Source organism: Oncorhynchus kisutch, linkage group LG24 (genome assembly GCF_002021735.2).
Source record: "Oncorhynchus kisutch isolate 150728-3 linkage group LG24, Okis_V2, whole genome shotgun sequence".
NCBI lineage: Eukaryota > Metazoa > Chordata > Actinopteri > Salmoniformes > Salmonidae > Oncorhynchus > Oncorhynchus kisutch.
Window position 1 is genome coordinate 10862225 of NC_034197.2, and position 10793 is coordinate 10873017.

General features: G+C 42.9%; 2 protein-coding genes across 6 annotated transcripts; one reads left to right on the forward strand and one right to left on the reverse strand.

The window, feature by feature from the left end:
* Nucleotides 1-664: 664 nt before the first annotated feature.
* On the reverse strand, nt 665-10590 carry LOC109869054 (UDP-glucuronosyltransferase 2A1). Of its 5 annotated transcripts, XM_020458889.2 has the most exons (6): nt 6557-6971; nt 6012-6356; nt 5754-5881; nt 4554-4711; nt 4111-4310; nt 665-3937 (listed from the first exon to the last, which is right to left on the reverse strand). In XM_020458889.2, the coding sequence occupies exons 3-6, from the start codon at nt 5758-5760 to the stop codon at nt 2692-2694; spliced, it is 1611 nt and encodes a 536-aa protein (XP_020314478.1). In that variant the 5' UTR covers nt 5761-5881; nt 6012-6356; nt 6557-6971; the 3' UTR covers nt 665-2691. The 5 variants fall into 5 exon arrangements, with proteins under 5 accessions (XP_020314478.1, XP_031659540.1, XP_031659541.1 ...); XM_031803680.1 differs by lacking the exon at nt 5754-5881 and having other exon boundaries at nt 6557-6972; XM_031803681.1 differs by lacking the exons at nt 5754-5881; nt 6012-6356; nt 6557-6971 and adding an exon at nt 10485-10590.
* LOC109869056 (P2Y purinoceptor 1-like) lies at nt 752-2437 on the forward strand. The gene has a single exon (XM_020458890.2). It carries the CDS (start codon nt 769-771, stop codon nt 1750-1752), a length of 984 nt encoding a protein of 327 aa, XP_020314479.1. The 5' UTR covers nt 752-768; the 3' UTR covers nt 1753-2437.
* Nucleotides 10591-10793: the final 203 nt, after the last annotated feature.

The following is a 10793-nucleotide window of genomic DNA, read 5'->3' on the forward strand; positions in this document are numbered from 1 at the left end:
TCTCAAGGGTGCAGCTGTAGAACTCTTTGAGGATCTGAGGGCCCATGCCAAATATTTTCAGCCTCCTGAGGGGAAAGAGGCGTTGTCGTGCCCTCTTCACAACTGTGTTGGTGTGTGTTGGACCATGATAGATCCTTAGTGATGTGGACACCGAGGAACTTGAAGCTCTCGACTCTCTCCACTACAGCCCTGTCGATGTGAATGGGGGCGGGCTCGGCCCTCCGTTCCCTGCAGTCCACAATCAGCTCCTGTGTCTTGCTGACGTTGAGGGAGAGGTTGTTGTCCTGGCAGCACACTGCCAGGTCTCTGACCTCCCTATAGGCTGTCTTATCATTGTGTGTGTGTGTGTGTGTGTGTGTGTGTGTGTGTGTGTGTGTGTGTGTGTGTGTGTGTGTGTGTGTGTGTGTGTGTGTGTGTGTGTGTGTGTGTGTGTGTGTGTGTAGACGTACATGGGTTTCCTGTGTGTAGTTGGGTGTGTCTGCTCTTCTGCATGCCTACCGAGAAACAGGAAAGCAACCCCTATTGATCTCATAATTCTAATGTATGAGTCAGTGATACAGTTTGTCACATAGACCACAAGGAAATGTCAAACAAGTTTAAATAGAAAACACTGACGCGGAGCACTGAGAAGAACTGAGGAGTACTAGAAAACCGAGAATCTGACTTCATTCAACTTGACCTTTATTTATACAGGTTATACTCATCCAGCTATAATATCTTTGGCAAGACCGACCTGTTTATAATCAAACATTTTGTTGAGGAAAGAAAATGAAGACAAACATTTCCTGTGGACACATTAACATGGACTTTACTCACACGTTCTTACCTACAGTGTATATGTCCGTGTTTATTGTCGGCCTTGTTGGTAACTGCTGGGGACTAAAATCCTTGTTTGCGAACTGGAAGAAATTCGGAAATATCAACATTTTTGTTCTGAACCTTGGAGTTGCAGATATTCTGTATTTGCTCACTCTTCCATTTCTGTTTGCGTACTACTCAGCAGGCAGTCACTGGGCCTTTGGACAGGTCTTCTGCAAGATGACAAGATTCTGCTTCAATTTGAACTTGTATGGCAGTATTGGTTTCCTCACATGTATTAGTGTATACAGGTACCTGAGCATCGTCCACCCACTGAGAGTGATGGGCAGGATAACAAGGGGCCACTCTGTAGTCATCACAGCTGTAGTTTGGGGTTTAGTCTGCATTGAGATTATTCCTGATCTGTTCTTTGACAAAACATTACTCAACTCTTCTTTGGGGAAAGTCACATGCGTTGACACCACCTTCAACTTCTCTATCAAGGAATACCTGGACTACAGTATTGCGTGGACAGTATCTGGATTTTTCATCCCTCTGCTCATCATATTGGGTTGCTATGGACACGTGGCTGTGGTCCTCTTTAACAACCCCAACATTGACCAAGTGATGAAGCAGAGATGCCTAAAATTGGTGATCATTGTGACTTTACTCTTCTCAGTTTGCTACATACCGTATCACATATTCAGAAATCTAAACCTGAAGACTAGGATTTTGAAAAGCAAAGGCACGTGTGAGGATTGGTTTGCTGGCATCTACATTGCTCACCAAGTCAGCCGATCACTCGTGTGTCTAAACAGTGCCATCAACCCATTGGTTTACATCCACAACAATGAAAACCTGCTCGTACATATCACCAGGCTTTGGGAACGAGCTCGTCGGTCTGTGCCTCTGCTATTCAACCATCGCATCCAGACACAAACCCCACCGTTATGAACTCACATTGAAATAGCAGTGTAGCTTTGTTTGCTTTCTTGAGAGTCGTTCTGCTTTTCTTTCAGCAATTTCTAATGTGTTTATTACTGTGCATATTATTGTTTGAATAGGGAAGTTCAAAGTACAGTTCCCAGATTTCTATAGGTCTCTTGTGTGTTTGCTGTGTTTACTGAGCTGTATTATAAATATGCTGATATGGAAAGTACATTGTATTTCTTGCATGGTCATCTGCATGAATGTACATTCCTGGTTATTCATTGTATCTAAGAGATGTAAATATATTGTAAATATACAGTATATTCAACAGATAAATGTTGTAAATGTATAATATTGCCAGACAGATGCAACTAAGCACACAGTAGGCTGTAATTGTTTTATGATGTCTTGTATTAAGGATACGATAAGAGCCATGTGGAAAACACAAAGTGCTGTGAATGCATTTGCAGAAGAACAGGAAACGTTGTTTTCACAAAAGGTGTAAATCTGCTTTCAAGATGTAGAGTTATCACCACGTGAGGATTTCCTGTGTGGTGATCTGATGCATACCTGAACATAAGGTTTTAAAAAGTGGCTTGTGAAGTATTGACGTGAAAATGATAAGTTACCGAGAAGACTTTCGCTGTTTATTCCGCATCATTTCAACGTATTCTCATTTGATTAAAAATAAAAAAACGGTCACCATTTACACTGTGTATTATAAAATTGATAACATGAGTGAAAATACACGGCAAATGCAGGATTGCATCATAATAACCCAATAAAACCTTGATTCAAAAAGTGCATGTAATAAATATATATAACCTATATCTGTGATATATTAGGAAGGTTCTCTACATAAAATACAATTGCAATTGCAATTGCTTTCCCCATATATATCTACTGTATGCTTGGATTGTAAAGCTGTGTAATAACTAAGTAAGTAGGCCATAAGTAACATAATCACTCCAACTTGGACTTTCTCCTCTTTCGTAATCCTCGTACCAAGCACATACAGGAAACCACAAGCAACACCAAAACAAGCAGAGCAGAGCCCAGCAGCAGTGCTAGAACATCCACATTATGATAGACATACCATGGCATCTTATAGGACTCTGTACGTAGGTGAGCTGCCCCCTTGTGTCGCATAACAAACTCCAGCCAGAAGATGGCGCTGTCCAAAGGTTCTATAGGCCGGTCGTGGTGCAACCGTGATAGTCTTCTCATATTCTCTCTGTAGGGCTTCTCTTCATCCAGAATGCCCATCAGAGTCTGTGTTAAGGATTCCACCTCTAACGTTGTAACCTCTATAACCTCCGCCACTCCTCTGGCCTTCATGCGCACCATGTTATCAAACTGGTCAAAGATGAGAGGGATACCCAACAATGGGACTCCGTGATAGATGGCCTCGTAGATCCCGTTGGTGCCCCCGTGTGTGACGAACACTTTGGTTTTGGGGTGACCCAGGAGGTCGTTCTGAGGCAGCCATTTCACTAGCAGGGTGTTGTTGCCTAGAGACAAAGGCCTCTTTCCCAGGTGTCTCCACACCACCTTCTGGGGCAGCCGGGCGAAGGCTGAGGCTATGACCTCTGTCAATACTGGACCCAGTCCACCCAACAGAGTCCCCAGTGACATCACCACCACCCCGTTTTCTCCAGAACTCTGGACAAACTCCTCTAAAGCTGCAGGTAAAGGCTTGGAGGATTTGCATTGGAACCCACCAGTGTAGACCACGTTCGGCATGGTGGGTCTAGGGAACTCAAAGACGAAGTCCACCCTCATCAGCCACAGATCAGCTCCCTGGATAAGGGATATGACGTCCACCTCATCAGGGGCAAAGTAGCGGTCGCACACGGCCTGGTAAGGCGGGTTGGAGACGTAACGATACATGTAGTAGCTGAGACAGTGGTAGAATATGTTACTCAGCCTCTGTGCAAAGTTCATCAGGTCAGAGTTGCGGGAGAATATTTGAGGGACGTAGGATAGTGGCGAGGGAGCGATGGCAAAGTGTCCCTCCCCGCTGAGGTGCCAGCGCACATTGAGAACCAGGGGGAGCTGGAGGTAGTGGGCCACCAGGACCCCGGCAGGGAACACTGGGTCAGTCAGGACCAGGTCATACTCAGCCTCTTTCAGATCTGTCATCAGAGTCTGGTTCTCAAACATGGTGACGACCAGCTCGGCCACCATCTCCTGGTTCTGCCTCAGCATGCTGAACAGATTAGATCAATCAAAGTAAACAGACAAAAACACAATTTAAACATCAGGCATGTATCAGCATTAAACAATGAACTAGCTTGTGCAAAAATGCAAATTGGCATCAATTCCATTGCTTTGGGGAGGAATTTTGGCTCTGTTAGTCCTGCCTTTGGGCTATATTTGTACCTGAAGAGGTTCCCACAGAACTGCAGGAAGGCCCAGGGTGAGCCCTTGCCCCGCTGGATCTCCAGCGACCTCTTCAGGAAGTGGGCCATGAACTCCTGACTCTCGATGTTCTGGGGCTGAGCCTGGGGCACAGTGATGGAGGTGTAGTGGGGGGAGTGTTCAGCCACGTACCAGCTGGTGGAGGAGCGCAGAATGGTCACCTGTAAGGGAAAGACAGGACACTCAGCTCTTGGTTCGGTACATTCCTCTGCATTTATATTTTTATTTGAACAACATTTCAAAGGTTTCTCAACGATGGCAAATCATAAATCCTAATATTAATGTTAATTCAACTGTATTTATGGGCAGTCATGTGATAAATAGTATTGAAGTACATTTAAAAAAAAGTCCAATGTACATATTGTTTTGTTGTCATATCAGGAGATTGTCTCATGCTTAATGACCTGGTGACCCTGGGTGTGAAGCGCCTCCACCAGTATCCTCATGTTGAGCCAGTGGCTGCCGTCGACAGGGTAGACCAGGACCCTTCCAGCCTCACTGGTGTGCTGCAGGGAGGACAGGAGCAGAAGGACAGGCACCAAGGCCACACAGGACCCCATCACTGTGGAGAGAGACAGTGGGGTAAGCAGACTGACATACACTGAGATACACTGTAAATACACTAAAATACTGTACATTGCAAAGACACTGAAATACACTTAACTGGGACACAACAGTAAAAATGAGTAAATTGACATCCATAAACTAAGAATGTACTTTAAACACCATAGTTATTTTTCACATTTTGCTCTGGCATAAGCGACATAAACAGTTTTTTAAATAAAAAAATATATACATATTAGGAATTCAGTCAGAGTCTCAACTTACTGTTGAGTGTTAGAGTCGTAGAATACACAAGGTGCAATTTTGAAATTTGGTAGCGCGTCAGCAGTTTTTCTCTAGTAATGTCTTGCCCATGTCAGCTCACACTTTTTAAATTGGTAAGTTAGTCTTGCTAGCTAAATACACCTTGCAGTATTGTTGGCAGAATTACTGATCAGGCACGCAGTGCATGTTCCCAGGGGCCCTGACCTTCAGGGTGCCCCCATTGATTTTGTTAGTCACTCTGACTCAGATATCTATGATCAAGGAATAAGTCATGGCAAAATGTGTAGAATTGCTTAAAACTGCATCTTTTTTTCCCCGCCTCAAGGAAAAAATTTGTAGAATTGCATGAAAAATGTTCTAAAAACTGCTAAATTCTCTCCACCCCATGGAAAATGTTTTAGAATTGTAAAAAATTTGCTTTAAAACTGAAACGGTTTCTGCCTGTTGCATGGCACAATGAGTAGAATTGCATGAAATTAGTTTGAAACCTGCAACATTTTTCTCCACCTCATGGCAAAATGTGTAGAATTGCAGAAAATGTGCTTTAAAACTTCAATTTCATCTCTCTGACCTCAAGAGGGGGACCATTCAAATGTTTTACCCATGAGGTGGGTGGCCCCCAAGCAAAATTTTGCTCAGGGCCCCCAAAAAACTAAGACCAGCCCAGCCTCAGATCAAAGATTAAATTAATTTGATGTGACACAGTTGTTCTGCCAAGAAGAGTTTTGTAGTCCTCAGTAAGTATTATGTAAAGTACACCCCACTCTATTCCTTACCAGTCATTCAGCAGCAGATAGGAGCATGACCTCTTTATGCTGCAGGATATGTCCTTATTCCAAACTATATCTAATGACGCACGGTATTACTGTACAGGACACTATGATTAAGTTTCAACACAAACCACCTGATTTAGAGAGAGATGTGCAGGATCAGATACAAGCAACATTTTAGTAAAATGATTGACATTTTAAACAAATGATTGGCTCTAATACATTTCAAAATGTAATGTAATGTACAAAGAACTTTGATCTCACCTTCCGAGAGACGCATCGGTCTACGGTACTGCATCGCAGTGCTAAAGGTTTCACTACAGACCCGGGTTCAATCCCAGGCTGTGTCGCAGCTTGCCGCGAACCAGGTAGACCTATGAGGCGGCGTACAATTGGCCCAGCATCGTCAGGATTAGGGGAGGGTTTGGCCGGTCGGGCACATGCACGCTGACTTTTGTCGCCAGTTGTACGGTATGTCCTCCCTCCAACACATTGGTGTGGCCTCCGGGTTAAGCGAGCAGTGTCAGGAAGCAGTGCGGCTTGGCAGGGTCGTGTTTCGGATGACGCATTGCTCCACACAGGAGTTACAGTGGTGGGACAAGACTGTAACTACCGATTGGATATCACAAAAAAAGATCTCGCTAAAATATTACATGACCCAAACTACATGGTCAACAGGACTTACCATCAGTCATTCAAGCATTATCAGCCATTCAAGTATTTGGATGAATATTATTTGGCCTTGGAAATAATGGAATTCCAATGGAAACGATCATTTACAAATACAGAACAGCAAAGTAAATCCTTACCTCTAAAATCCATCTTTTTGCTTCTTCTCCACCATACAGCTATCCTGTCTGAGCCTCACTCACAGTGAATGAGTAACTACACTGAAAGGGAATATGTAATCTATGAATTCCCCTAAGAATACTTTAACTGTATCATTGCACTTCGTTCAGGCCAGTCAAGTCCGTCACTGATGAGGGTACTCCCAGTCAGTAGATCCGACGGTCAGAGAGCACATAGCAGCCCATCAGTTGTTCTCTCCCTTTCCCTTCTCCTCTGCCTTTCTTTCTGTCTTGTACTCTCATTTCCTCTCTTGGATGGATGTTGTTTTGAAAAGGTTTCACTCTAATCTTCAGACTTCAACATTTCCAAACCCAGGGCCTCTTCTCAGTTTCTCTGTTGATATATATTTCAGACCCCAGGAAGACTCCCGGTCGCCAAGGTGTCTGCTAATGGGGATCCAAACAAAGAATAAAGAATATCTTTCCATCGCCTCAAACCCTCGCCAAATGGAATTGAATCAAATCTAATGTCAATACTTGTGTGGTGGCCCAAGGGATCATTACAGTACAGTAACACATTGTGCAGCCAGCAAGTCATTACAACATAATACACCTAACTGTCTTATTGAGATTAGGGAGGCAAATTCCTGAGTGAGTACTGAGTGAAACTGGGATTAAAATCAAACAAATTATGTTCTGTTACATAGCTGCATGTCTGATCAACAGAAAGTTTTCTTGGAAAACCAGAGGAGCTATGATGATACGCTTTAGTTTTCCTGGCTACCATCCAAGGCTGTGTGGGAGGTGGGGATGTTGGTAGATGTGATGTTGACAAACGAAGACAGACATGTTTAGTGAAGAAAAAGGCCTGTTCTTAATCCAAAAGGCTAACATAACGCAAAGCCATTACTTTAAACTATTTACAATTGGAGCAGCATATTTGGGTCTTGGTTATAAAGCTAGGCACGGCTCGATGTTTTGCTTTCCTGCAAAACTAAACCACCGTACCTTGCTCTCTGCATTACCACTGCATATCGGTAAAATTTCACTGGATTATTTTGGGGCCTCACATCAAGAATATACAGTGCCTTGCGAAAGTATTCAGCCCCCTTGAACTTTGCGACCTTTTGCCACATTTCAGGCTTCAAACATAAAGATATAAAACTGTATTTTTTGTGAAGAATCAACAACAAGTGGGACACAATCATGAAGTGGAACGACATTTATTGGATATTTCAAACTTTTTTAACAAATCAAAAACTGAAAAATTGGGCGTGCAAAATTATTCAGCCCCCTTAAGTTAATACTTTGTAGCGCCACCTTTTGCTGCGATTTTTTTTTAACAAATGGAAGTATGAAGGTAGTTTTGTGCCTACCAAAAAAAGGGGTTAAATATGTATAAAAAATGATATACATTCAGAAAGTATTCATTGTTTTTTCCCCTCCCCACAAAGCAAAAACAGTTGTTGTTTTTCCCTCAAAATTAAAAACAGCATTGACATAATTATTTATGTCCCCCCTAGACTGTCGGGCCAAAAGGTATTCATAACATGCTTCAACAAAGTACTGAGTAAAGGGTCCAAATAATTATGTCAATGCTGTTTTTAATTTTGAGGGAAAAACAACAACTGTTTTTGCTTTGTGGGGAGGGGAAAAAACAATGAATACTTTCTGAATGTATATCATTTTTTATACATATTTAACCCCTTTTTTAACTTGTGCAAATTATAGTGAAAAGTGAGAACGGAATAACCACAGACAATTCAATTACCGTCAAACACTCATGGTTTATTTGATAACACACGGTAGTGAGGGGAGCAGGAAAAGGGGCTGAGCTGGACCCAAGGAAAGAAACAAATATCCCAAAATACCCCTAAGCTAGACTAGCCTACTTCACCAACAGCTAACTAACCAAAAATACAGTGGGTGGTCCGCCCAGTTCTACCTAGTGTTCTTAGACAAAGTAGCCCTACGGGGAGTGTATGCCCATGGGCAACTTGTCTTGGTTCCCCCTTTTCCCACCATGAAACAAACACCATAACAAAATAACAATACTCACAGGTGGGGACAAAGTGATATGTAGTTGCAAAAACCAAACAAGAGATCAACAGACAGATGGCATTGACAGAGAGATTGAGCTCTAGAGGAAACAGACAGGGTTTTTAAACCAAGGGAAAGTGATTGGGTAATGGAAACAGGAGGTGGTGTGTCTTCTGACCTGTGAGGGGAGAAGGAGAGAAAAGAAACACACACACACACACAGGATACACACACAGAATACCTGTATCTGCAACAAAGCAAATTTGGCAGCAATTACAGCCTCGAGTCTCCTTGGGTATGACACTACAAGTTTGGCACACCTGTATTTGGGGACTTTCTCCCATTCTTCTCTGCAAATCCTCTCAAGTTCTGTCAGGTTGGATGGGGAGCGTCGCTACACTGCTATTTTCAGGTCTCTCCAGAGATATTCGATCAGGTTCAAGTCCGGGCACCGGCTGGGCCACTCAAGGACATTCAGAGACTTGTCCCGAAGCCACTCCTGCGTTGACTTGGCTGTGTGCTTAGGGTCATTGTCCTGTTGGAAGGTGAACCGTCGCCCCAGTCGGAGGTCCTGAGTGCTTTCCTGAGTGTTTTCATCAAGGATCTCTGTACTTTTCTCTGTTCATCTTTCCCTCAATCCTGACTAGTCCCTGCAGCTGAAAAGCATCCTCACTGTATGATGCTGCCACCATCATGCTTCACCATAGGGATGGTGCCAGGTTTCCTCCAAACCTGACGCTTGGCATTCAGGCCGAATAGTTCAATCTTGGTTTCATCAGACCAGAGAATCTTGTTTCTGGTGGTCTGAGAGTCCTTTAGGTGCCTTTTGGCAAACTCCAAGTGGGCTGTCATGTGCCTTTTACTGAGGAGTGGCTTCTGTCTAGCCACTCTATCATAAAGTCCTGATTGGTGGAGTAATGCAAAGATGGTTGTCCTTCTGGAAGGTTCTCCCGTCTCCACAGAGGAACTCTGAAGCTCTGTGAGAGTGACCATCGGGTTCTTGGTCACCTCCCTGACCAAGGCACTTCTCCCTTGTTTGATCAATTGATCAATTTGGACAGGTGTTTGCCTTTCCAAATCATTTCCAAATCATGTTCAATCAATTGAATTTACCACAGGTGGACTCCAATCAAGTTGTAGAAACATTTCAAAGATGATCGATGGAAACAGAATGTACCTGAGCTCAATTTCGAGTCTCATAGCAAAGGGTCTGAATGCTTATGTACTGTAAATAAGATACACAGGTATATTTTTAAAAAATGTAGATTTGAATTTTTTTCTAAAAACCTGTTTTCACTTTTGTCCTTATGTGGTATTATGTGTAGATTAATGAGGACATGTTTTTATTTAATTCATTTTAGAATAAGGCTGTAATGTAACAAAATGTGGAAAAAGGGAAGGGGTCTGAATAATTTCCGAATGCACTGTATATATATTTTCCTGAGTACATTTTTTAAAACTAAATAGCTAAATGATCCATAGTATGACCATCTTAAAACAATTCCATATGTCAGCTAGCTGGGCTTGATTGAGCTTGCCTGGTGCAATGGAACCAAAAGAATAGTCACGGAACTGTAAACCCCTCCCACTGTCACGCCCTGACCTTAGAGAGCTTTTTAGGTCTCTATTTTGGTTTGGTCAGGGTGTGATTTGGGTGGGCATTCTATGTTCTTTTTTCTATGTTTTTTTATTTCTTTGTTTTGGCCGGTATGGTTCTCAATCAGAGACAGCTGTCTATCGTTGTCTCTGATTGGGAACCATACTTAAGTAGCTTTTTCCCACATGGTTTTTGTGGGTAGTTATTTTCTGTTTAGTGTTTTCTGCACCTGACAGGACTGTTTCGGTTTCGGCTATTCCCTTTGTTATTTTGTTATAGTGGTCAGTTTCAATAGAAAGCATAAACACTTACCATGCTGCGCTTTGGTACAATTCTTCCTCTTCAGACGACGACACCCGTCACACCCACCTGGCACTACAGGCAGGCTGAAGCAAATGCTAATAGTATTTAAAAGATCTCAACTATTATTTCAACTCAGGTCAGAATGATAAATGGAGCGACAGAGTTGAAAAGGTTAAAACCCCCTTGGTGACCTTTGCCCCTGTTATGAGCTCACTCCCCTGGCTGTGTGTAATGTGTCTGTATTTGTAGGTTGTGAACTGTGAACCCAAGGCTTGGAAAACATTAAAAGGACACGCCCAGTGCCACTATCATATGTCC

What these genes read in the sequence shown, in the direction of transcription:
- LOC109869056 (XM_020458890.2), top strand. Translation starts at nt 769, where the DNA reads ATGAAGACAAACATTTCCTGTGGACACATTAACATGGACTTTACTCAC.
- LOC109869054 (XM_031803680.1), bottom strand. Translation starts at nt 6,045, where the DNA reads ATGCAGTACCGTAGACCGATGCGTCTCTCGGAAG. An exon ending in TTCACACCCAGGGTCACCAG is followed by an intron (nt 4,311 to 4,553) that starts GTCATTAAGCAT and finishes TTTCCCTTACAG; the next exon opens with GTGACCATTCTGCGCTCCTC. An exon ending in TTCTGTGGGAACCTCTTCAG is followed by an intron (nt 3,938 to 4,110) that starts GTACAAATATAG and finishes TAATCTGTTCAG; the next exon opens with CATGCTGAGGCAGAACCAGG.